The sequence below is a fragment of the Lissotriton vulgaris genome, chromosome 1_1 (genome assembly GCF_964263255.1).
Source record: "Lissotriton vulgaris chromosome 1_1, aLisVul1.2, whole genome shotgun sequence".
NCBI classification, from domain to species: Eukaryota; Metazoa; Chordata; class Amphibia; order Caudata; family Salamandridae; genus Lissotriton; species Lissotriton vulgaris.
The window spans coordinates 1,144,088,047-1,144,115,041 of record NC_141685.1 but is presented as its reverse complement, the minus strand read 5'-3'; the positions used below and the strand labels follow the sequence as shown (position 1 = coordinate 1,144,115,041).

Sequence of the window (26,995 nt, the reverse complement as noted above, 5' to 3'; positions counted from 1 at the left end):
TATGTATTCTTCTGAAAACCAGGATGGTTTTGGATCTGTGCGATATTGTGAGTGATCCTTTATTTACTTGGTGGACCCACCTAAATTTATCCGAAGGGGTCCCCCCCAAATAGTTAAACCTAAAAACCTGTTCCAATTGGTCTGTTCCAGCAATTTCGGAACAACTCTTGTTAGTATTCTTACCCAAAACCATAAACTTAGTTTTTGCAGTGTTTAAATCCAGGTCCCTGTGTCTGCAGAACTCCAGAAACTTATTTAGCAGATTTTGTAACCCCATCGGTGATTAGGAGATTAATAGGGAGTAGTCTGCAAACAGGAGTATGGATGTTTCGCCCCGTTCAGGGTGGGAGTCCATTACATACTTTGCCAGTGCCTTGGCCACGTAATTTATGTATGTGAACCAGACAGGTGCCAAAATGTGCCTCTGTCGGGCCCTTGCAACTGGGATGTGCTTTGTCAGCTCCCCTCTATCACCACAACTGACCTGCGCATAGTTCTTTTCATACAGCCTAGCCAATAGTTAAGTGAACCCACTCGGAATTGCTATGCTTGCTGGTATTCTCCTAATGTTCTCGCGGGGTATCGGGTTGAATGTGGCACACAGATTAACAAATGCCACGTCGTTTCTGGCTGCCCAACAGGATGTATTTCGAATAAAAGAGGGTGAACTTAAAAACCTGATCTAATGTGCTAACTTTGCACACATCCTGCCTGAAAGGGTGTTGAGATCTTCTGACCATCCATCCCCTCTTGCCATCTGTGTAAGACCTGCCTAGAGAATATTTTTTGAAGTATATCTAGTAGGCTAATGGTCCTATTATTTGCCGGGCAATCGGTGTCACCTTTTTGAAAGATTAAGATTATTTCCGCCCCTTTCCAGGTGTCCGGAATCTCCCCGCCCCTAGCTATTGCATTCGGAAGATTTGCATAGCTAGCTCCCAACCAAAGTTCTGATTTGTATAGATCACAAAGTATGCATTCGGGACCAGGGGTCTTTATTGCCTTTAAACTATTAACACCATCGCTGCTAGTGATATTTTCCTCCTGTGCTGGAATTTTCAAAAGTCCATTGAACATGACGAGCTGGGCTCGTCATCAGCCTGGTAGGAGGCTACTTCATGACGAGCCCAGCTCGTCATGAGCCTGGAAGGGGTTAATAGCAGAAAAGGTGTCCTATAAGATAAAAAATGTTATCAAACTCCCTGGTTTTGTAACATCACCCTCGAGGCACTCCTCAACCACATTGAAGGACTGGTGTGGGGCCAAGTGTATTATGTGGGAAAGTGTTTTTCCCATCTCTCTGGGGAATTTTATTCCTTCTGGGGTTGGTGCTTCTGCCTGTCCCATGTGCAATGATATTCTAGAACGACTGGTCATCATTCTATGAGGTCATGGAGCAGGCCTTGACAGTTGGCATCCTCCCACTTCCTCTTAGAATGGTCAATTGCATACTTGTATTCACGATACACTGTGCAAATCTTAAGTCTGTTACAGGACCTAATAGCGCTTTTCAGCAATTGCTTGGCCTGTTCAGTCGAAGAGTACCGTTTTGGGTCTTTAAAAGGGGCATGTTTATCACAAGATTCCTTATAAAAAAGACTCTAGCTTTTTTAAAGAAACCCCCATAACAATCTAATTGGTATAGCCATCTCGGGGAAATTCTCATAATTAGATTTTAAAAAAATATGAACCACTGATCTCAGCGTGGAGCTACTCATTAGCCATATCCTCTGGCCAAAAAACTCTTCTACAGTTGGTCACAATGGGGTCGGGGACCACAGTACTGTGGTTGGACATCAGTTTCTGGAATTCATGCCCCAAGCAACTTAAGTCCTTAAAGGCACCTTCAACAACCGTTTGCATGTATATGTATGTGTTTCTCCCATAGGCTGACATTACCGAATTTAAGGCTCATACCTCAAACGGCTGCAGACGTTGAGCCCGAGGCTGAATGAAGGAAACCAGCAGCAGTAAGTTGAGATGCTGTGGGTCATAGGGACACAGTCAGTCGAGCTCCCTAATGCCCAGGAACTTCGTGTGCAGGGGTGTCGTTGGAAGTCAGATTCTTCTGCCGGTCGCGATCAGGAGGTGCCTTGGGATTCACACCACGTGTGTTGTCATGGAGTCCAGAAGGGGTCAGCCAACCCTGGACTTGAACTCTGGATCAATGGATAGCCTTTTCTGGATTGGTGAGCCACCTGGACACAGGCCGGACGCTTAGGGTGCAGATTGGTCAAGGGTCACTGATCCGGAAGCCACCAGAGTCCTTGGTCTTTTCTTTGTGGATAGAGCCTCTCTTCTTGGGAGTTCTGGTCCTCTTCAGAGGCAGGCAGTCCTCCAAGAGTTTGTGGAGGCTGCTGACTATCGGACAGGTGTAATTTTTCCCCCGCAGGATTTTCGGGGGCTGCTGGTAGGGCTGAGGCCAAGTCAGTTGGCATCTTCTGTCTTCTTCGTCCTTTCCCTTCTTAGGTTGGCTAGAACTACCTTTCTTGTCTGAGGGGCCACCTAAATACAAAAATTAGGGCCGTTTTTAGGAGAGTAGCTGGTAGGGCCAATGGAAACCGTACCTTAACCTGAGGTGTCTTTACCCTCAATTAAGCCACCCTCCTGTTGGGGACATATTCCTACCTCTGATTGGAGGATTCCTCTCCTTCAAGATGGTGGGGACTGAAAGGTGTACTTCAACTCGCTTCCTACACCTTCCGGGTGGAGTTGGCAGAGGTGGGCAAGCCTCATATCCGTCCCAGGTTTTTTCCGGCGGTTTTCCTGCCCAAAGTGGGGGTGTAAACCAGGGGCAGCCGTCTACTGCTACAAAGGCGTAAGGTCTTTGAAGCTTCCCTCTCGAGCACTGTGCCTATTCGAGGGGAGGAGTGACACCTCCACCCAGGATGTGCTTTGTATCTGGTCCCAGAGAGCATTGGCTCCCGACCCAGCGGTCCGCAAACATGTCTAGTGGTTACAGGTTGCCTAAAGCCAGTCTGTGGCCACATCAGGGTTGGTAGATTTTCAGGGTGCACATCTGAGGTAACCGGAGTAGATGCTTCAGTAAATCCCACACTGGCATCACTGTGGGTTTGTAAGGAGTTGTTTGGTACCAAATACTCAGTTGATGTACTTTCCATGGCTTCCCTGGCCCATACAATATTAAGAAATAGACCTCAATATTGTACGGGCGTGCAGATATGCCCACACCTAGATGTAGTGCACCCTGCATTAGGGCTTGTAAGGCCTGCTAGAGGGATGACTTTCTTGTACCGTAGGCGGTACTAGTTGGCATGGAATACAGGCAGTGTGACATGTCTAATTTGTTAGGGACCCTCTTCTTTCCCAATGCACCAGATACCTAGGGACTTAACAGGGCGCCTGAAGTGCCAATTGTGGGACGGTTTTAGGGAAAGAACAATGGTACTGGGAAAACAATGGTACTGGGAGCCTGGACCGCAGGGACCCGGTATTCTACAGTCAAGTCAAATAATTTATATAGCGCGCTACATACCCAGAGGGTCTCAAGGCGCTTGAAGGGTGGTGAATTATTTGTCGAATATCCAAGTTTTAAGTTGCTTTCTGAATGCTAGGTGGTTCTGAGTGAGGCGAAGGTGAATGGGAAGTGAGTTACAGGTTTTAGCTGCCAGGTATAAGAAGGATCTTCCTCCCATGGTGGTTTTGTTGATGAGAGGTACAGCAGCAAGGGCTTGGTTAGAGGAGCGTAGCTGGCGGGAGGGGGTGTAGAAGGAAAGTCGTGTGTTGAGGCATTCGGGTCCGAGTTCGTAAAGAGCTTTGTGTGCGTGGGTTAAGAGGCGGAATGTTATCCTCTTATTGACGGGGAGCCAGTGGAGGTTTTTCAGGTGACTAGAAATGTGGTCTTTACGCTGGATGTCTGGTATGAGTCTGGCTGATGCGTTCTGGATGCGTTGAAGTTTTTTCTGAAGTTTTGCGGTGGTACCCGCGTATAGGGTGTTACCGTAGTCCAGGCGGCTCGTGACCAGTGCGTGGGTGACCGTTTTTCTAGTTTCGGTGGGAATCCAGTGAAATGTTTTTTTGAGCATGCAAAGAATGTTGAAGTAAGATGATGAAACGGCGTTGACTTGTCTGTTCATCGAGAGTGAGGAATCCAGGATGACGCCCAGGTTCCGTACGTGGTCCGTCGGGATGGGTGCTTTTCCAAGGGCCTCTGGCCACCAAGAGTCATCCCAGGCGGAGGGGGAGGTACCTAAGATGAGAACTTCTGTTTTTGTCTGAGTTCAGTTTCAGACGGCTGTGCTTCATCCACTCGGCTACTTTTTTCATTCCTTCATGTAGGTTGGTCTTGGCGGTGTTTGGGTCTTTGGTGAGAGAGAGGATCAGTTGAGTGTCATCAGCGTAGGAGATGATGTTGAGGATGTGTTGGCGTGCGATGGTCGCGAGGGGGCTCATGTATACGTTGAAGAGGGTGGGGCTGAGTGAAGATCCTTGTGGCACGCCGCAAATGACTTCAGAGGCCTTTGACTTGAACGGTGGGAGGCGAACTCTCTGAGATCTTCCGGTAAGGAACGAGGTGATCCATTCCAGTGCTTTACCTTGGATTCCGATGTTTCTAAGGCGTTGTAGGAGGGTGCTATGACAGACTTTGTCGAAGGCTGCGGAGTGGTCAAGGAGTATGAGGACGACTGTTTCTCTGTTGTCCAGTAGAGTTCGAATGTCGTCTGTTGCTGCGATGAGGGCGGTCTCGGTACTGTGTTTGGCTCGGAAGCCAGACTGAGGAGTCGAGTGATTTGTTGGTTTCGAGGAAGGCGGCGAGCTGATTGACGGCTTTCTCAATGACTTTGGCCGGGAATGGTAGGAGCGAGATGGGGCGGTAGTTTTTGAGTTTGGTGGGGTCAGCTGTGGGTTTTTTCAGAAGGGCACTGAGTTCGGCGTGTTTCCAGCTTTCCGGGAAGGTGGCGGAGTTGAGGGAGCAGTTGATGACGTCTCGGAGGTGGGGTGCGATGATGGAGTCTGCTTTGTTGAAGATGTGGTGAGGGCATGGGTCTGTGGGGGAATCCTGAGTGGATGGAGTTCATCAGGCGGATGGTGTCCTCGGTGGAGATTGGGTTCCAGTCATTAAGGATGTTCAAGGGGGGTGAAGGTACGGAAGGTTGGGTGGGTTGGTCTCCGGGTTGGTTGTCGAAGCTGTTGTGGATGTCAGCGATTTTGTTGTGGAAGAACGAGGCTAGGGAGTCACAAAGGGTTTGAGAGGGAGTGATGTCGTTGGAGTTGGCTGAGGGGTTGGTAAATTCTTTGACGATGTTGAATAATTCCTTGCTGTTGTGGGCGTTGTTGTCTAGTCGGTCTTTAAGTGCAGCTTTCTTGGCAATCCGGATCAGTTGGTGGTGTGTGCGGGTGGCGTTTTTGAAGGCGTCCTTGGAGCTGGTGTTAGGTTTTTTTTTCCAGGCCTTCTCAAGGGAGCGACAGAGTTTCTTGGATTTCTTAAGATCATCGTTGAACCAGGGAGCGTTTTTGCTGCCTAGTTTGAATTGATGTTTTTTCAGAGGTGCTAGGTTGTCAGCGCTGTTGGTTAGCCATTGAGTGAGGTTAATGGCTACTTGGTTGGGGTTCGAAGAGTGGGCAGGGGGGTTTTGAAGAAGCGATGAGGAGATCTGGTCGATGGTGATTTTGTTCCAGTTTCTTCGCAGAGTAGGTTGAGGGAGGTTGCGGGTTGTGGTCTTTTTGTAGACAAAGTGAACGCAGTTGTGGTCCGTCCAATGGAGAACTGTGGTGTGGCTGAAGGAGATATATTTGCTGGAGGTGAAGATGGGGTCGAGTGTGTGACCTGCATAGTGGGTGGGGGTGTTAACAAGTTGTTTGAGTCCGAGGTTGGCGAGATTGTCCAGAAGGGTGGTGGCGTTGCTGTTGTTGCTCTTTTCAAGTTCGGGGGAGAGTATGTAGCCTTACGGCTAGAGCTGTCGACCTCAAAGCTGGGGAACTGGGTTCGAGTCTCGGCAACGACGCAACACCCTGTGTTTATGGGCAAATCACTTAATCTCCCTGTGCCTAACAAAAATGAATGTGTTATTCTATAACAAAACTGGCACTCATGTAAAGCGCTGTGATGCCCGAAGTCTTGGGTCTAGTTTGCACTGTATAAAACTCTTTAAAAAAAAAAAAATAATAATAATAATAATTGGATCGAACGCCAGGCAAAAAGTGGACGGGTACTGCAACAGAACCCAATTCAATTAACGAGGTGTACTTTCTTCAGATAAGTAAAACTATTAACTACTGAATTTTTATGATTTTGTGTGTAAAATCTGAACCCATCAATAAAGTTCCAGTGACCGTACTGTTCTTTATTTTTAGTGTATTTTCTCTTATATAATTCTTGTAAGATGTGGTCCAGAGTGTAGGCACAGCTTTTCATTTCAGAGTGCAGAAAATGTTTGCCCAATTTCTTTATTTTACCACCAGTAGTAATTTGAAAGATTTATATTTATATATATTTTTTACAGGAAACTCCAGTTATTGGACGCAAAGCTGATGTTCTGAAGGCAGCACACTTATGTGCAGAGGCTGCATTGCGTTTGGTGAAACCGGGGAACCAGGTAACATGGCTGCAATTGGGATACTGGTCACTTTAATAAAGTAAAAAATAATGCAGTCTCCTGCGTCTTGTAGTACTGATGTGAAGTCTAGTCTGAATGATGCCAAGCTACAGATTGTGTGCCATTTCTGTCATTGTGCTACGTAGACCGGAAGATTTGTCTTTAACAGTAAGAAAAGTTGTAAAGTGTTCAGCGGAGTCTCTTAAGGGTTGTAGGGTAATAATTTCCATTAAAACTGGCGGCAAGCACAGCATTGGCCACCTGCCCGGTATGTGCTTGCTGCCCGTTACGTAGACAAATTGTAACATGCTTAAATACTGCACAGTGGCAGTTGTTTGTTTAAAGAGATCTCTTGACAGTAAAATACATATATTTTCAGCTTATTGTGCTTTATGTTCAAAGTCCGGCTTAGTTATGGTTTGAGGCACAAACTAGTAATTGATAATATGTTGAGGTCTCAGTACGACCCTGCTGTATACATGTAAACAGAGCTGTCTCGTCAAAATAGCTTTGCTTTCATTGCTTCTGATGTCCTCCAAAACAGTGCAAAGAATACACTAGTGCTTCCTGTTTTTTGTAGAACAGCTTCATTTACACACTGTTTGTGGCCTCTGATCCACTAATTTGTATTATTGTTTTACAGAACTCTCAGGTAACAGAGGCCTGGAATAAAATTGCTCAGTCATTTAACTGTTCCGCTGTTGAAGGTAAGTCCTTTAAATATGGTTGATAAAGACCATAAACTAGGCTTTTTTCATAGTTCTGTTGATTGACTGCTATGTGATGCACAGTGAGGGGTGAAAGGATGACTGGAAAGCCTGCCCTTCTGCGTTTTGAGACAGTGATGCAGATAACATTCTAGTCTGACAGTTTTAAGCATTGGTATGATCCGCTGTTAAGTAACACATTGGGTGTTTAGTAGTGTCTAAAGTCACTTTATGTTCTATTTTGTGTGTACTCTTGCTTGCCCTTCATTTTAATCGTTTTGACCAGTTATTTAAACTGTTTTGACGAAGATTGGAGCTGCCAATGAAAATCTGGGTGCGAAAATGGACTGGTCTAGTAAAATATATGCAACCAACTGGCTCTCCAGTGGTACAGAAGAACAGTGTGGTAATGCAATTATGTTTCTTTTTCCAAGGGATGTTGTCACATCAGCTGAAGCAGCATGTGATCGATGGCGAGAAAACGATCATCCAAAACCCAACTGACCAGCAAAAGTATGTTTGGTAGTCTCCACAAAAATGTAAAAATGTTCATGGTGCTTGCTCTTTCCTATAGTGCGCGTATTAATAAGGAGTTTGCAGGCCGTGACAAATCTCCAAGCCAGCCCACCTGTTATTGCGAGTCCTGAGCAAGCTTTATTTTGGGCCTACTTGCCCCTTCTGGCGAGCTTACAAACAGATGTTCTGTTCACTCATAAAGTGAAGGAGCACTAAAAATGCCTTTAAATCTTTTTTTATATTGTCACATTTATTCTGTGTTCAGAGGCGGGTCAATCGCCTGTCTCCATCTAAAATTAGTTTTCTTTATCGGGCTGCAACGTTGAAGGATTTTGTAAAGTGAACTTGTCTTACAAACGTGCAGTACAAAAAATGTGAAATGAGACTTGTAGGATGTAATGCTTTATTCCTGCATCCATTTAAATAGCGAATTGTACAAACATTTCAAAACAAATTGCTGTTATGAAAGCCCTTGGTTTGTAATTCTGATAAAAATATTTTAATAGGATGGAAACAATTCTGAACACGTTACTAGGTGATGGGCAGATGATAAATGTTTGCTGAAAAAACAATTTCTACAGATTGTTTATATAAAATAGATTTAGAAGTAAAACTGCATGTTGGTGGGAACATTTTTGTCTATTTCAATGTAAAATGTGCTGTCTATAACTGGTAATGTAATCTACCACCTCACATTTTAGTACTATATTTATAGTTTTTAAAGATGAACTGATAAACATTCATGCCCTGATGGCAATGCTATTGGCTGGATTCCTATTATTCATGGAGCATGCATTTTATGTATTAAAGCAAACCAAATCGTTTTTTTGTACAGCAGCAATGCTGATCTTGCATATTAGAAGGCACTGTCATATGTGATAATGAAGAAGTAAAGGCCATTCAAAATTAAATATTTGCCTAGGATGAAATAATGCGACCTACAAATGGGTCAAGTGCATTTCAGTTCTGTTGAGTAGCTTATTCAAGTTGGTAGACCTGCAGGTCTAGTAGTAATTTTGATTTTCGAGGTCTAGTTTGACTCCAGTCAGTGATGCTGAAGGGTGACCACATCAGAAATTGAGGGCAGTCAAAAAGCTGGACTACATCAGACGTACCTGTTTTTGTTTCAGGTGGGGCTAGTCCCTCCAGTAATCGCAAATAGGTAGATGTGGCGGCCAATACAAAGTGCAGAACCGTTAAATGTAATCGCCTCTTGTTGATAGCTAATCTGAATATTATCGTTGTCTAGCATGACTCTGGACCTTTCTATGTAGTGCAAATAGGTCTGTTTCAATATTTTAGCACAGTGGCCTGTGTTTTGCTTGGTTTCGTTAATGTTTAATACCATTTCTGGAAGTAAATCCGGTTTCCAGTTGATGCCTGTGTATCCCATGCTAGAATTTTTTACCCTTTGTCCGGATGTCTTTGATGTATCTCCATACTGTCTTTCTATTCTAGGAAGGACCATGAAAAGGCTGAGTTTGAGGTGCATGAAGTTTATGCCGTTGATGTCCTCGTTAGCACTGGAGAGGGAAAGGTAAGAAAGGGCTATACAATTAAGCCTCTTCGAAGCTACAGACGAGACCCAGTGCAGCAATGTGTGCCTCATTTAAAAATCTTTAGAACCATGGTTTTGTAGGTATTCCCCTCCCCGACACAGTGTCTCAGGCCTATGTCCCAGTACGCACTCCATGCCCTTGTACTTTTTATCCTGCTGAAGACTCCTCCTCATGCATGTGTGCAATTAATCTGCAGCAATCTTCTTTCTGCACACCATGAGCCATGCTTTTCACAGAAACATTCTTATTTATTTGACCTGGGTCTTTTTGAGTTAGGCTTGTTGAATGAGCATCTCTTGATCATCCATAGCTCCTCTTTGGCTGTGATTGCTGTATTCTGCCACTGATTAACTTTATGAACATGACTCCTGTCCAGGTCATCTGAACTTTTGTCTGCATGCGAGTGTTTCAACAGTGTCTTCTTGCTGCTTGTCGGGCCCAGCTCAAACGTGCAGCGTTTTCCCAGTTATAAATGTGATTTGTTTTATTGTTAATCCACTTAACTGCAATTTCACAACGTCCCTTAATCACTGTAAAATGGATAGTAAGTGACTTAGCTTTTAAACTACAACATTAATAAAAAAAATAACATAGTAAAAAGCAACCTTTTTTTAAATAGGAGCCGTTTTATTTTTTCAGCCAAAGGATGCTGGGCAGAGGACCACCATATACAAAAGGGACCCTTCCAAGCAATACGGTTTGAAGATGAAAACCTCCCGTGCCTTCTTCAGTGAGGTTGAACGACGATTTGATGCAATGCCGTTTACTCTCAGGTAGTGTCTTGGGGAAGGACTAGAAATCTGTTCCGATTCTTTATATTTTTTTATTCAAGTGATATCTTAAAGGGGTCTAGCCATGTGATTAGGTGTAGCATTTTACTGACCTCCACTTACAACTGTCATTTATGTAAATTGTATTGTGTAAACTGCAGTTTCCGTGTCTTTTTAAATTGCAGCTTATCTGTGCAATCGCTGAAGTAGAGGGAATTAGAGAGCCACAAAGTTTTGTCGAACTGGAAAAGCGTGCCAATTTTTTTTTTTAGACTTGGCCGCGGATTCTGACCCTTTAACTGAATTGTGTTTGACATCACAACAGTACCAAGACATGTTCGAGACCCTCTATGGCTAGCTTAACTAACATTTGGTTCTGAGTAAGGGCAGGACCCCACTAGCTGATTGTGGGCGACTTCCTCAGCAGCCCCCGTGTGGACAACCTCCAGGAGGGTTCCTCCATTCTTTTCTTGGGTATTTCTTTTTTTTTATTTCACAAAAATTTTTATTGAGAGAGTTTGGTAGTGATATGAACAGAACAAATAATAGCAGATAAAGTTCATGGTACAGGTACATATCGAGAAGCGGTGAGGTAACATAATATGGAGTAACATAACATGCGGGGGGGAAAAGTAAACAGGTAAATAAAGAAAATGACAGTTAAGCATCAAGTCCGTACAACACGAAGGCATATGTCAGCAGGCAGATAGATCGGTTATATAGCACAGTAGGGTGAAGCACGACCATCAAATAACATATTGAGAAATTGCTTGCGACAAAGTATTAGGTGACTCACGGAGGTTTGAAGAGATCAAAGTGAGCGTCAAGTGAGGCCCATATTTTCCTGTGTTGTGGGCGCCAGGGGTGAGAGGCAAGTGCAATGGTGTCGGCACCCCTGAGGTTAGAAACCCAGTTGAGCCAATGGGGGAAGGAGGCTTTGGCTGTATCTTTCCAGTTGGATGTTATGACTTTAACCGCCGCTGTCAGTAAAAGATCAAGTAGGGCTTTGTCGTTTTCATTTAAAGTGACAGCTTTGGAAGAGCCCATAACTAGAGTAGCAAATTCTCTCGGGAGAGAAATGTGCAGGGCTTTGTTGACAAAGTCAAATATCCTGTCCCAGTATGTGGCAACCCGGGGGCATTTAAATATCAGATGTTCAAGGTCCCCTCCCGCTTCCAAACAGTTCCAGCAGGAGTCATTGTCTTTGATGTTGTGCAGAAAAAGTCTCCTGGGGGTCCAAAAGGCTTTGTGTAGGAGCCAGAATTTAGTTTGGGATAGAGTCGGGCTAATTTTGTGTCTTGTGGTCGATTCCCAAATTCTGGCCCACTCGTTATCAGATGTGGGAGTGGAAGAATATGATTCCCAATAAGATTGTAATGCAGAGACCAGGTTAGATTTCTGCGGTTTGATCATTTTGTACATTCTGGAAACCTGGTGGCCAAGTCTATTAAGGGTGGATAAAAGGTCCGGGAGTGAGGGGGATGTGTTGCCCAAGTTTGCTTTGGTTAGGGCCGCCTTAACTTGTAGAAAATAGTAGAAGTCGATGTTCTCGAGTTGGAATCCGTCTTGTAATTCCTTGAATGTGAGTGGTGTCTGGCCCACGTAGAGTTGGTGAGGGAAGTGTATACCCTTCCTGATCCAAGAAGGATTATACAGTGGTTTACCTTTGTATGTTATAGTGTTATTCCGCCATAGAGATTCCCATTTTGAATTACGAAATTGATGGGGTAGAGATTTACTGATATGGAGGAGGGAGTTCTTGGTGTTTTTAAATATGATATTAGAGTCAATGTCGGGATGCACTTTGATGGTAAGGAGGGAGGAGGGGTCAAGGCCTTCCACTAGGGATTTTTCGATGTGCAACCACTCGGGTGTGTAATCAGGCTGTGGCGTGAGCCAAATCGCACCTTGCCTGGCCAGGAAGGCGGTCTGGTAGAGTCTAAAGTCGGCCAAATTGACACCACCCAAGGATTTATCTAGTCGTAGCTTTTTCATGCTGATCCTGGCTTTTTTCCCCTGCCAGAGGAAAGAGGTAAGTACCTTATCCAGTTTTGAGTGGAAATCGTTAGAGCGCGTTAGGGGAAGCATCGAGCTCAGATAATTGACCAATGGGGAGATCATCATTTTTATCGTCTCTATCCGACCCCACCATGTAATGAATCGCGGCGACCAACCATCCAAGATTCTTTTGATTTTCGCTAGTGTGGTCGATTCATTGTGCTTGAGTGTACTTAGTATGTTGTCAGTGAATTCTATTCCTAGATACTTAATGACATCCGGTTGCCAGGCTAGACCTGAATTCCCAAGGACTTCTTTGGTGGTATGTACATTAAGTGGTTTAACTTCGGATTTGTCCTTATTTAACTTATAGCCGGACAATGCCGAGTATTTACTGATGGAGGACATAAGCCCCTTAATTGATAGGGTTGGGTGTTCTGTGGCTATTAAGATGTCGTCGGCATATGCCGCTAGTTTGATCTGAGTGTTTCCGAAGGTGACACCTGTGATGTCCTCATTTTTCTTGATGTCGGTGAGTAGTGGTTCAAGAGCCAGCAGAAAAAGAGCCGGTGAGAGTGGTCAACCCTGTCTAGTTCCTTGGAATAGGCGGAACGGGTCAGAGAGTGTTCCATTAATAGATATACGGGCAGAGGGGGCGGAGTATAAGGCCATCACCATTTTAATGAAAGAGTTACCCAGATTGAATGCGCCCATACAATGTTGAAGAAATGGCCATGAGACTTTATCGAATGCTTTCTCAGCATCTAGGGTTATTGCAACCATCGGCATTTTGCAGTTTTTCGCTTTTTCAAGTATATGGCATAGGAGTCTGGTGTTGTCATTCGACATCCTGTGTTTCAAAAATCCTACTTGTGATGGACTTATCAATTTGGGCAGCACGGCGTTTAGTCTAGTTGCTAAGATCTTGGCATAGATCTTACAGTCGATATTTATAAGTGAAATGGGGCGGTAATTTTTAGTCTGGAGGGGATCTTTCCCTTCCTTGGGTATAACAATTATTGTGGCTTCACTCATCGAGGGAGAGATACTCCCACTGGAGGCGGTGGAGTTGAACACGGATTGGAGTGTCGGGGAGAGTTGATTGTCAAAGGCTTTGTAGAAAGAGGCAGAAAAGCCATCAGGGCCCGGGGCTTTGTTGCTTTTGAGTGATTTTATGGCCGTCGAGATTTCTGTGATACTGATGGGTGACCCTAGATTTAATTTGTCTATCTCTGAAAGTCTGGGGAGGTCGAGGGCCTTTAGGTATTTTATACATACTTTTGGGTCCAGGGGCTTATCATTCCTGTATAATTCTTCGTAAAACTGCTTAAAGGTATCAAGAATCTTGGACTGGTTGGTGTGCGTATTATTAGCGGGATCTTTTATAGAGGCTATGGTTGTTAGTTTCTGTTTGTGTTTAAGATAGGAGGCCAGCAGCTTCCCGGCTTTGTTTCCCTCACATAGCTTCAAGGCTTTGAAGCGGTTGATCCACACGCCTGCTCTCTTGCTCACGATGGAATTATACTCGTATTTCTTTTTTATGAGTTGGTCAAGGGGTTTGGAGTCTTGAGGGTTGGTTTTGTGTAAGGATTCTAATGATCTGATCTCCTGCTCCAGTTGCTCCAGTTCTTTGTTTATCGCTTTGTTGGCTCTTGCTCTTATATTAATAATAACTCCACGGATCGTGGCTTTGAGCGCGTCCCAGAGGATGTTCGGATCTGTTTCAGGGACATTATTTAAGAGTAAGTATTCTCCAATGGCTTTAGTAATCTGTAGTTTGTCATCAGGATTGGTTAGCGTTTCATCGTTGAAGCGCCATCTTCTGGGCGGTTTGATAGAGCGGGAGCCTGCAAGTTTGGTGTGGATACATGCATGATCGGAGATCAGTTTAGGGGCGATGTCGGTTTCCTCGATGAGGTGTGCAAATGTAGAGGATATTAGGATAAAGTCAATACGCGAGTAGGAGTTGTGGGGAGTGGAGTAAAAGGTGAAGTCTCTCCCATCAGGGTTTTGGAGACGCCATGAGTCTTTAAGGCAGTACCTTTCGCAAAGTCGCAGGAGTGCCTCATGTGAGCGTGATGGGTGAAAAGCGCATTTGGACTGCCTGTCTAGTAAGGGGTCTAGAGGAAGATTAAAATCGCCTCCCACAATGAGAAGGTCGTCCTGAGGAATATGCTCCATCGAGCGGGAAACGGAGTCCCAAAACCCGGGGTCGTCCGAGTTGGGGCCATAAATGTTCACTACGTGAATTGGGTCATCTTCTCTGCGCAGATGGGCCACCAGAACCCTTCCCTCCGTGTCATGAGTGTGTGAAACCAGTGTTATGTTTGACTTCTTTGATATCAGGGTAATTAGACCTCCTTTCTTGTGCGGTGCAGGGGATGACAGAATATGGGAAGACCAATGGATGTTTAAGAAACGTGTGTCCTCTTCCGATAGTTTAGTTTCCTGTAGGAGGATAATATCCCCCTTAGTTTTGGCGATGTAGTCAAACACTTTCCTCCTTTTCACAGGGTGGTTAAGACCCTTAACATTCAACGAAACTATGTTGAGGTCATCTGCTATTGACTTAGTGTTAGACATTAGCGGGCAAGGTTATCGCTAAGTGGTGATCTGGTGGGGGGCAGAACAATGAGTCAAACATCCCCGTGGAAGCCTGTGTGCTAATGCAATAACAAGTGAACAGAGCTAGCGATATGGCTATGGATAGAACTAGCGACCTTGTGTTGTAGCTGAATGAAACGGACAGAAAAAGGGACAAAAAATAACACAAAAAGATATACAATGCTATAAAGTACCAACAATTATTATCTGCTGTAAACTCTCTTTTTCCCAATCCCCATGCAAGCCCTCCCAATCCCCCCTCCCCCCCCCCCCCCCCCCCCCCCCCCCAATACGTACGTAGGGAGTACGACGACAGTACCCAGCTAGGCAAAACAGGAGTTATTAAACATTAGCAAACGATATACATTAGTTCCAAAGTTAAAACGTAAGAGGATTTAGATGTCCAGACTAAGTGTGGCAGCGGGTAATAATTACTGCAGCAATAATACGTGCGTATTGATAGTGTTTGTGCGCATTAATATGCTGTAATAAACCAGGAGTAACTGACTGCAACGTGCAGACGAGAACAGTAGAAAGGTTAGAACCAGCTAAATGTTGTGTCAAGAAAACTTGAATCGTTATATCGGATTGAGCTCCCTGTAATAAGGGCAGTATATGTGCACAGAAACATATATTAACAATAATGACAGACTAGTAGCGACTATTTGCGTTGTGTAATAGAGTCTAAGTGTGAGAGTAGAACCTGCTCGACATTATGCAAGCAAACACCAATACAGTTGCCAACCAAAGGAGATCATGAATCGTCACTTATCTAACAGCATTGATAGTATGCTTGGAAGCGATAATTCGATAGTGGGAAAATAGGATATATGCTTGGTAACAGCGAGTGGGCGGACTAGCAAGCAACTATAGGAGGCATCTATCACAAAACTACAAGCATACAGTGGTGTGACCTGGAAAGGATAGCGATCCGATAGACCTGTACTTTGTCAGGATAGTCACGTGGTCTTCCTTTTGTTAGAAGGGCCATTCGATTGGTCCATTTCCTGCGGTGGGCCATTTTGCAGGTAGTTTTCCAGATCTTTCGGGTCCGTGAAGAATTTTGGGCGGCCGTTTATTGTGATTCTGAACTTGGCTGGACCTGCAAAGGAGTAGGGTATGCTCTTGGATCTGAGCTTGGCGCGGAGTTCCAGGAATCCCTTGCGAACCTCCACTGTGTCCTTGGAGTAGTCCTGTGTAAAAATGATCCTCTGACCTTCCCACACGATGGAGTGCTGCTTCCTTGCGTATTGTAGGATCAATTCGACATGCTGATATCTGAGTGGTTTGCATATCATTGGTCTGGGACCCTTCTCGTGGTTAGTAGTGAATGTGGGGATTCTATGCGCGCGATCCAGCTCCAGACCATGCGGGAAAGCAATGCCGGTGATCATGGGGATCCATGCTTCCAGGAAAGTCACGCAAGAGTCCGCATCTTTTTCTGCGTTTTCGGGAATGCCAAAAATTCTAATGTTCCCTCGCCTGTTGCGGTCTTCCAACTCAGCATGCTGGCGCCTGAGGGTGTCAGTGATGCTTTCAAGGCGCTGTATTCTAGCCGCTGATTGACGTGAGAGGTCCTCCACGTCGCTGATGCGCTGTTCCGCTGTGTTCAGCCCGGATTTTAGGTCATTCATATCAGCTCTGATAGCCGTTAGTTCAAGCTGCATAGCGTCAGTATTCGCCTTAGTGGATTTGGAGATAACTGTGAGGTCTCCTAACTTTTTCAAAATCATTTCCATCGTGGCCGCCATGTCTGGTTTGCTCTTAATGGGGGAGTCAGAAATTTGCGGCTCTGGTTTCACCTTCTTAGAATTTGTCTTTTCTTCTCTGCCCGCCATTCTGGACGTGGGGTGTGAGAAGAGATGTGATTACCAGCTAGCTAGCGACGATGGTGGGATCAGACAGGGAGTTGCCAAACAGGTTAGGGCTGTTGAGACTCTCAAGGTTGGCTCCACGCGGTGATTCTCCCAGAGCCAGGCGAGCCTAGTGCAGGCTAGTTTATTGGCGTTGTTAGTGTAGTTGCGCTGTGTTGTCTCCTGATCCAAGGCTTCCTTGTGAGGCTGGTAATATTAGGAGATTAGCTGAGTCAGCTTATAGGGAGAGCAGAGTTAGGTGCCGGTTAGTGAGATGATGGTTAGGGGCACGATGCCAAAGTGCTTTAGAAAAGTGACCTAGAAATGCGACCCCCCAAGGATCGAGGAAAACCACACAGAAAGCAGACAGGAGGTCTTCTGCCTGAAGGTAGAGGAGAACCGCTTCACTTTACAGGCGCCCACATGCTGAATTGCTGGTATTTGGAGCAGGTAGGAGTCGGAGCATTTTTTCGATGGCGGCCGCCATCTTTAGGTCAGGCGAGAAGGGCAGAGAGTGTCAGCACAGCGCTGTGAGAGCGTGTTAGCTCTCGCTTCTTACCGGCATAGGTGGAAAATCGGGGAGCAGCTGACATCCCCGGCTGTGGCGAACTCGTCCAGGTGTTGCTGGTTACCAGAGAGGTAGTCAGGCATCTCCGACGTGACGGAGCGGCGCCATTTATGAGAAATCGGCGCTGGCGCGCGATCGCCCCAAAAGATTGCAAAACTCCTCGTCAGAGCCTCGAGAGGAGAGATCAAGGCACCGGAGGGCTCAGCAGGGTGTGAGGCATCAGGAACACCGCTTTTGCTGCTGGATAGGACAGCGGGTCAGCAGGAAACCGATGGAGTCGTTCTCCTGTGTTGCGGAGCTCGAGGTTAGGCGGCCATTCGCACTGCCGTCCAAGCCACGCCCCCCTTTTCTTGGGTATTTCTAAAGCTCATGGTTAACCAGGAGGACCTCCCAGCGCTAAGATAGCCAACAGGTTACTATGTCAATGCTGAACGCAAAGGTTAGCAAAGAGCTGTTTTTAGCTGCTTTCTGAAAATTGGTTCTGATTCGGTTTGCCATCTATGCTATGGGAGAGCATTTCAGAGCGAGGGAACCCAGAAAGCGTAGGGCTGTTCTCCACTTCTGGTTTTCATAGTCCTCGGTTCTGCTAACAGTTGGTGGTGACTGGTGGACCACAGCGTTCTGGTGGGGTTGTAAAAAGTAAGTAGTCTTGTATTAGTCTGGTACCCTTTTTTCATGCATAGCTCGATGGGCCATGCACAGTGGCTTGAAAATCATTTTAAGCTCTGCAGGCTGGCCAGGGCTACAGTTAGAAAGTGTCTTTTAGGGATTTTCAACAATATGCAGGCTGTGGCATTCTGAATGACTTGGAGTCTTTTTCTGACCGATTTTGGTCTACCCAGGAACAAGGAGTTCCCATAATAGTGTCGCAAAATGACTAGGCCTTGTAATACTATCCTGCTTAATGGTTCAGTTGACCATCTCAGCAGCTTTCTTAAAGTTCTTAGCATTCCAAAGCATGTTGTCAACCGTATTGTTGCTTGAGTTGCCATTGAAAGCTTGCTGTCAAGCCAAAATTACAGATTCTTGACCTGCTATTTAGGCATGGGTTGACGTCAAGAAATTCTGGCTAGTTGAATTGCATCCCCCTGGAGAGGTTGTCCGCCCCCCCCCCCCCCCCCCCCCCCTCATTCCCCAGCCCCCACCACCCAATACCGTCCTCTGTTTTCTCCCCATTAAGTTTCAAACAACTTGCTGTTATCAAAGAAAGGTACATTTACTCACGTCACCCACTCTGTATGGAGGCTCAAATAATGTCCCCCATACCTCTTGGACCACACACCTCTTGTAGCCCCCTGAACTGGCTAGAAAGATATTGCCACCATGGTTGTCACACCAGGGTTTTGTATTAAATGCCTCCTGTGTCCTATGTTGGGCTAGTTTCCCCTCACACCTGTGTTTAACTAACCTTTGCAGAGGACCTGTTTTTGTTTCTTAATGGCATCCTACTTTGGGCTGCAGTCTCCTATTAGTTCTCTCTAAATAAGGAAAATCCTCTTGTTCCTTCCAATTACTGGTTTTTTGATATGCACACACTTGAGTGTTCCCTCCCGGTAAGTCAATTCCATGTTGGTGACTCTTGGTTTTATCATGGGTTCCACTGATAACTTTTGAGTTTCCTTCTGTACATAATTCTCAACTTGTTGGGGAAGTACCCATCTCTTCTCTATGCAGTATCACAGTGAAAGTTTTCGCCGTACTTCATCTGACTCTAAATGTAAATTAATTTATATAGCGCAAATCACAGAGCGGTTTCTAAGCGCTTGCTTAGGGAACCCGTCCTGGTATTCCCCTGTGAGATAACACCAGCAGGGTATCCGCAAGGTGCAAGCCAGGCATCCCGCCGCGAGGGGCCGTTGTGGAGATTAAGCAAGCTATTGCCCAGAGTCGCAGAGTGTGAACCCGTGAATAGAGTAGGCACCGGAGCGAGAATTGTAGAGTCCATGGACATTTTAGGACTCAAGACCCCGCCGAGCCGGGAATTGAACCCTGGTCCCGGGCTGACCTCAGCTTCCAGGTCTGCCTCCTCTAACCAGTGAGCCACACTTCTCCACTCCAACTTGTGTATCACTCTGCTCTCCGCTCTATTGACAAGTTGTGCATTCCAGCCCCTTTTAGGACTGACTCCCACCTCTGTGCACCCAACTCATCCATGTTTTTTGTGTCCTTACCAGATAGCAAAAGCTTTTTGGCTGCAAAGGACCTATTGTGGGCTTACCAGAAACCTGGGCTTAGAGCCAAACCATTGCTTCCACATTGGCTTGCTTCGTCACTCATTTGAGTGCTGCTTATATGATGGCTTGCCTTTCCCTTCTATTTGCTCTTTCCGCACGTTGGCATCCTTTTTAATTGTATGGCTTGCATCTTTCTACTGCTCACATTTAGGGAACTTTTTTCTTTTAGCACTCCTGGCTGTGCATGTTTTCTGGCTCTCCCTTGTTGCACTGCTTCCTTTTCTTAAGCACCGCTTCCCTCTCTTAAGCACCCAACGTATCTGCGCACTGAATTGCTTTCTCCCTTGTGTGCTGCTCTTTTCTGCTTCCTTTCCCCTATATGCTCCAAGGTGCCTCCCTTATTTGCTGCTCTCTAATCTGCTTCGCCACCCTGTCCTCTGTGTTGCCCTCTCCCTCGTTTAGCAATGACGCCCACCCCTTCTTTATTCTATTAAATTACCCCAACACTTTCCCCACTTACTGTCTTTATGAGTGCCCCCCTGCTGCATCAAAATCACTCACACTTGAGTTATTTTTTTTTAATTATCTAAGTTGAATCTGCCCTTTTAGACCGAAGAATTAATTTAAAAAAAAACTAAATGCTTGCCAACATGTACGTATAATAATCAGATTAAAAAAACGGGCACAATCTTTTAAACTCTAACATTAGGGTTGAGCATCGGCAAACAATGTTGCAAATGTCTTCCCTATAATAACTACAGAGATAGCATGAAGTCTCTTTAGTCTGCCTCTTCCAAGCTCGTGAATTAAACTAAATTTGAAGTTTCCAAGCCAGAAGCTCGCAGAAGCTTTAGTTTTGGATTCAATCCATTTAATCTTCCTAAATATTTCCGAAATTTTAAGGGACCAAATAAAGCGTTGACCACCCATAAGTGTTACAGCCAAGTTAAATTGTTCATGTGCTGCAGAACTTCTAAGGTCACTTATTGCCTCCCACACAATTGTACTAACCGTAGATCTTGAATAATTTTTTTAACTAGTAAAACTATTTTAAATGCGATCCAAGGCTACTTATTCAGTCTCCTGAGGCCAAACTCTAAACTGATTTGGGCTGGTGAAGCCTGCCGAGGTAAATCGAACGGATGACAAGTTCTTACAATGACTTCTATAATTTTTGTCTGCTTTTCCTCTTAATATCACACCATATGTCAAGGAAGGGGCATGTTTATTTGCCATTACTTGCAACAGTGGTTGAAGAGACCAGCTTTTTAAAGAATTCCCCAGTAAGGCAAACCCAACAACTAATCAATTGTTCCTTCTTAAAAGGGCAGCACGCTGATTATTAAATGAGCCTCATTCCTTATAGGGTTTTTTTTTTATGTTGGACCATTGCCCATCCTACTCTTTTCCAAGTGTCTTTATACAATAGTTGGATCTTTAAGGAGACGAAAAATATCCCAGTTCATAAGCTTTGCCCATTGGATAGTTCTCTGCACTGCATGGAATGCGGAGCGAAAATCAACATGACTTGGTTACGCTTGTTTGTGGAGTCCATCTTGACTTCAATAACCACGTTAATCGTATCTTTGTCTGCAGCTTCCTCCTCCTGTGTAGACCTCCTTTTCTCACATAATGTCAGCTGACTCTGGTCTATACTGATGTTTTAAAAATGGCATAAACTTGACCAGTCTGTCTAGAATGTAATTCCCCCGTGCCAGTTAGACTTTTTATTATGGGCTTTCCGAAGCCTCTTGCTCTGTTTTGTAGGCATAAAATAGCAGAAAAAAGACCCACTCAAACCTCTGCCCCGGCTTTAAATACCAAATTGCTATTTGGATTGTGACAAAATTAAGTTTCCGTTTCAGAGCGTCAAACAGTCGGAGGCCAAGGCTTTTTAGACAGCCGCACTGGCCTAATGCCGGCTGCTTCCGAGCCAAGAGGTAACCCCGGCTAGCCTTACCTGCCCCCGCCAACTCGTGATCAAAAGACCAGCAATTTCAAAAGTTCTTTCTGTCGTTGCTCTGCGGGATTCTACCCTGTTTTACTCTAAATAGCTTTTCTCTAAAAGGATGTCAAGTACAACAAACTCCTGACCAATAAGTTATCTTAAAAATATTTTGGTCAAGCAAGTCGAAATCCAAAGCCAGGTACACGCTGACAAGGCGTAATGCCACCCCACACCCGAAAAAAAAATTTGTATCCACAAGTTCTGGTAGTTTTCAGGCATACTTCACTAATGCTGGACCATTTCATTTCTCCTAGCCTAGTTTGTTACAGCAAATTGAATCCGGCTGTGGACTGGTTTGTCGGTTTGAATTTATAGGGCTGAGTTCTTGCCGCTGTTAGGTCTTTATAATTTTTATACATAAGCTGCTGCATGCTTACTCGCTGTTACCCTTTCTCTTGCAGGGCGTTTGAGGATGAGAAGAAAGCCCGAATGGGTGTGGTTGAATGTGCCAAACACGACCTGTTGCAGCCTTTTAATGTCCTTTATGAGAAGGAAGGTAAGCCACTTTGAGATGCACTAACCCTTGCGTTATCTTTGGTGAATGTAATACATTCAGTATTTAACCTGATTTTGGAGACCAACCTATACCTCGCAGAGTAGTGGGTGCATGCAGCCGATCTCGTGCATACTGAACAAGCTGAGGCCATGCACTTTATTTCAGTGTATTAATGGCAGTGGGGGGCTTCTCGTGTCCTTATTTAAATGGCTGAAGAAGCTAATGTATTAGAGCACCATCACTTGGTGGGGGGGGGGAGGGAGGGGTGCTGTTAATGGGCAGAGATCTGGAAGGCCCATGGAATCGCTAGTCATGGACACTCTGGGAATGTGTTTAGGGCCGGCACTGTGCAGCCATCTTATACAAAGCAAGTGCAGAGCAATTGCTTTAGACTAGAGCTTACAGCACTTGTTGGCCAGATTATGCTCACATATTTCTCTCCTTTTACAGGGGAGTTTGTGGCCCAGTTCAAGTTCACGGTGCTGCTGATGGCTAATGGTCCTATGAGGATCACCAGCGGCCCACTGGAGCCGGAGTTATACAAGTCTGAACTGGATGTGCAGGATATCGAGCTGAAGGTCTGTGCATTCTGCGGTTAATCATACATTCTTTACTTTGCTTATCGCTGCTGTTGACTTTAGTTTGAATAACTGGAACTGCAGGCATGCCTCGGTCTGCAGATATGCTGGGCGCAGGTAACAAACTTCCTTAACTGTTGTGTGCTCCTATGGTCTTCCTTGACGTCTAATCAATTTTGCTCCTCCTTTCAGGCACTTTTGCTGAGTTCTGCAAGCCGGAAAACCCAGAAAAAGAAAAAAAAGAAGGTATGTTTTTTCTTGGCAATTTGTGAAAGGTAAAATGTACTTTTCTGATTTGAATTTGAAATACTGTTGCTTCAGATAAGCTGTAGTCAAAGGGATAGGGTTGGCTATAAGTGGCACGTGCACTAAAGGCGCATTGTTGCTGTGGAAATAAGATGTATGAAGCTCTGAAATGGTCACTCAATAACTGTTTAATTATTGCATTGGATGCTGCCTTCTGGCAAAATGTCAATCTCTACCAAGCAATATTTGATAAGTTTGTCGAAAGCTCAAAACATTGTATTCGAAGGTATGCTGAAATATGCCTTTTTAACTGTAAAAACCTGCATCTGATCAGTTGGTCTTAGGTTTTTCCAGAGTGCTGCACTGCCTCTACCTTGATTCTGCAAAGTCTTTAACGACATGAACTAGAGCCAAATTCAGCACAAAATACTTTGTTGCTTTGCATTATCTTATTTTGCATGTTTCCTTTTGCAGGCCTCCAAGAATGCAGAAAATGCCACCAGTGGAGATGCCGAAGAGATTGAAACCACCGACTGAGACCCTTCTCAATTTCCTCACTCCAATTTGCCAGTGGTTTTGTAGTATTTGCATCCACCCTGTCCCCATTCTCCCCTTTCAAGAAGAAACAAAGGGGGCCTGTTTTGTCGTATGAGCTTCGGACTTCCCACTGCGTACAGTCGGCATCTGTGGACACTGAGGGAGGTGGCTCTACTTCAGACTATTCAAAAACACGAATTAATAAAAAAAAAGCAGTCTAAAGCTGCTCTTCCTAAGACCTTGTCCTTGTTCTCAAAAGTGAAGTAGGCCTTTCCTGCCCATATATCTTTAGATGCCACATTGAGCATTCTCAGGCGCTTACTCAACGACTGTCTTTAGGAACCCTTCTGAAATTCTTGTTGTCTGTGCGATGTGCAACTCCACCTTGCTGCCCCTGAAACTAGGAAATGTTCTGCTCTAGGCCACTAGTTTTCAGAACATATTGTGCAGCCCCAGTTGTATTCAGAGCAATTTGCTGTAGTATGCACAAGGCAGGGACTTAAATGACCCAGAGAGTAGTTAGTCAGTGGGTTAAAAGTTGAATCTCATAATTATAGTTCTGATATCCCTTTAGTTTTGGAGAGGAAGGGAAACTGTAATGATCCATGACTACCTTTTGAGTGGGGTATTGCAATAGGGCATAGTGTGTTAAGTATTGAAGTCTTCCGAAATCGCCACCGGTTACATCTTCAAGCAGCGCTTGGAACCTCCAGCTGTTTAATGTAGAAGTGACATGGTCTGATCTGTGTCCTTTGGCAGCTGCTGGCAGTTTGACACTGCATTAGGTCTCTGCACTGTGGGTTTTTCCTTTTTGTGGGTGTATTTGAACATACAGGTGTATAGAATCTGGTACTGACTAAGGCTCCCAGTACACACGCTCCCTCCCCCTTTATCCTTGATGGAAAAAAATGTAAGGCCACTCTGCTGTGATTTATTTTTTTTGTACATAACTGGAGCAGTTTATCCCCTTTGTTGGGCCTGATCCAGCACACTGCATCAAGGTTTGTCTTGGAATCCAAGCACTTAACAGCTATCGAGCTGTGGCTATATCACTGAAATGTGAGTCCCTTTTTTCAGAGGCATGGGCAGTGCCCATGTTATTGCAACATTGTCATGAACGGAAATGCATTTATAAAAGTACCAAAGGTGAAGTCTATTAAAGGAAATTGAATTTGAAATGTGTTCCTTTTTTGTCCGTGCCAGTCTTGTCTTTGGGCCCCTGCTTTTTTTTAATTTATGTTTTTTTAGATGGTGTTTGTTTTAATTCCGTGGGAGTTTAACCGGTGGTCGCTGAGTTGAAATTTCAATTGAGCAGTATTCTTCCAACTGTAGGTAGAAAATTGACCAGACTAATTGTTAAACCGAGCAGGAGACAGTAGGATTACACGTTGGAGCGCCTTTTTTCAATGAGAAACTTTTTTTTTAATGAAAGGTGACTGCACACAATATTGTGGTCTTAAAAAATAAAAAACAGTTATTTGGAGTTGCAGGATGATGTTGCTCCTGGCACCGGTCACTTCTGCAATATCTGTTTCCTTATGTAGATTGGCTGTTATTGAGGATTTCCAAATTGAAGATTTCCCTCCCCAATCACATCGGCATCCGAAGCGATCAGAAATCTCCTGCACAGTCAATATGCTTGTATTCTAATTTGGCAGAGGTTATAGAGGGACTCTTGTGCACGTAGTAGCTCTTTGGCCGTACTATTTCTTTTGTAATTCTACGCAAAACACCTGTTTGCTTAAAAAAACGAAAAAAAAATTCCTTTAGTCCTTGAAGTAGTTTTGTGTTTTGTTAATAATGGTAGTATTAAGACTTTGCACGGACATTGTGTTGTCTAGGGAGTGGTATGGTAATTATTGGTGGTGGTGCAGTGCTCTTATTTAGTTATGGTGCTATCGGAATCCCAGCTGACCCATGTGATGGGATGCCGTTCAAAAGAAGTACAACTTCAAATCTCGTTCCAGCTGAGACATTATCACAAAAGCCTACCTCTTGCCAGGTATGCCACTTGGAGCAGTGAATTTGTTTAGAAGATCTTAATTAATAATCTTGTGGAAGTCTCTCGTAATTTTATTGACTAATTTACACCTGGGTGGTGGAAATACTGATGGGATTTTGGCTTAAATGATCCCAGATTTCCACTCAAGACAGTCTTGATGAAAGATTGTGAGACAAATGGCCATTGTTGCCTTTGTTTTACCTCCTCCACTCTTCCTGTCACTCATTATGTTCGGATCGTTAGGTTGTGTCTTGTGACCAGTGCCTTTGGTTATTTGTACCTGTTACTTGCAATCCCCTGCCTTTCGATGTATGTCCTGAGAAGTAATCCCCTAACCTAACTAATGAGCTTACTTTCCAAGTGTGCTGTGATATGATTTATTCGCACCTTTTGGATTATCAACTACAGGGTCATGTGGCCGGGCCACTGGACCTGCTGATCTACAGAAGAGCACAGCAGGGACATTAAGATTACATTTAGCAATACTCTTTGTAAGAAGAAAAAGTAAAAACGTGTCTCCGACCAAACAAATTTAGTAGCTTTTGAAATGGTGCAGGCGGAATAATGTTCTGCTCCGTTACTTGCTGGGGTAAAACACTTGTTAGGTATGATATGAAATGGGACTTTAGCATTGTACCAGCATTTTTCTTCAAATAAAGGCATTGTAAAGTGATGTCTGTGTGATCAGAATCCTACATCTAGTGTGTGCAGTGTTTTGTCTGGGAGATGTATATGAATCACAAAGCCTACCCTCTAATGGTTAGAGTATGTCACATGTACACGAGTGAAGCTCTAAATGAGTAGGACAGTTCATTCTTTTTTATTTCAGTAATGTTTATTTTTTACAATCGGACCTTTTTTTTTATTTCAAAGTTTTTTTATTTAACAGATTTCCAGTACAGTAGTAATACAGTAGTGCAGGAATGGGTAAAGACTTTCTTTGAACAAGGTGTGCGCACTTGAGGCTGATGTGGTGGTGGTGTGATAACTGTCGTAATAGGGCTTGTGGATTTTTTTTTGTTTGGTATGCTAGCTGGCCTAATTAATTATTGATGAGTTTTCCTTTGTGATGCGCTACAAGCCACTGGGGCTTCTGCGGAGAATGTGTAGGATATAGCCTATCAAGTTAGTGAGGGGGTAGCAGTTCCTCTAGCTGTTAATTCCAGTATTGTTGTAGCCTTCTTACGTTAGTGAGGAGTGTTTTATTCATAAAAATATATACCAGGCTTTTGGTGAACTTATTCCACTGGTCTGCTGTAGTGTCGTTCACATTTTGCTTTCATCCACAATAGCATACTATATAGCCGCGGGCAGCTCACTTCAGCCGCTGTCTTGCCAGACTGAGTGATGGCTTTCTGCTCGTGCCCAATTTGCCCATAGGCACGATAAATAGTCCCATTGTACATGGGCCTGCTTGTGCAGTGTGCTTTTTATATATGTAATATAGATATACATAAAGTAAAATACATATTGTGTGGCTGTATGTTCCTGCCACCTAGTGTTGGGCACAGATGTTCATAGGTTGTTTTGCAGCATAAATCTTTACTTTCACATGCTGTGCATAAGTCTGCCATCCATTGGTACGGTTTGCAGTTGTATTTTTTTAGGTGTGGGCATCAGATATCGGTGCCCATTTGATGTCTTGTGCATCCTTCAATATCCCCTGCAGATTCGTTTTAATGCTTTGGGTCGAAGCACGATTGAGTGCTCAATTTTAGAAGTGGGAAATTTGAGTTTTTTGCGTAAGACGTTAAAAAAAAGCGTGGAAGAGTCTAAGGTCTTTGCGGCTGTACTAGGGAATTAAAGAGCACTGTAGAACGTT

The 26,995-nt window shown here is 44.5% G+C and overlaps 1 protein-coding gene across 1 annotated transcript in view; it reads left to right on the top strand.

Annotated features, from left to right (window-relative positions):
* Positions 1-25,846, top strand: part of PA2G4 (proliferation-associated 2G4) — a 41,190-nt gene extending 15,344 nt beyond the window's left edge. Inside the window, exons 5-13 of the mRNA XM_086963898.1 lie at positions 6,465-6,557; positions 7,201-7,264; positions 7,699-7,777; positions 9,239-9,317; positions 9,979-10,112; positions 21,716-21,810; positions 22,261-22,388; positions 22,581-22,634; positions 23,109-25,846. Coding sequence (XP_086820024.1) covers positions 6,465-6,557; positions 7,201-7,264; positions 7,699-7,777; positions 9,239-9,317; positions 9,979-10,112; positions 21,716-21,810; positions 22,261-22,388; positions 22,581-22,634; positions 23,109-23,171 — 789 coding nt within the window. The 3' untranslated portion in view covers positions 23,172-25,846. The remainder of the gene's footprint in view (positions 1-6,464; positions 6,558-7,200; positions 7,265-7,698; positions 7,778-9,238; positions 9,318-9,978; positions 10,113-21,715; positions 21,811-22,260; positions 22,389-22,580; positions 22,635-23,108) is intronic.
* The last annotated feature ends 1,149 nt before the right edge of the window (positions 25,847-26,995 follow it).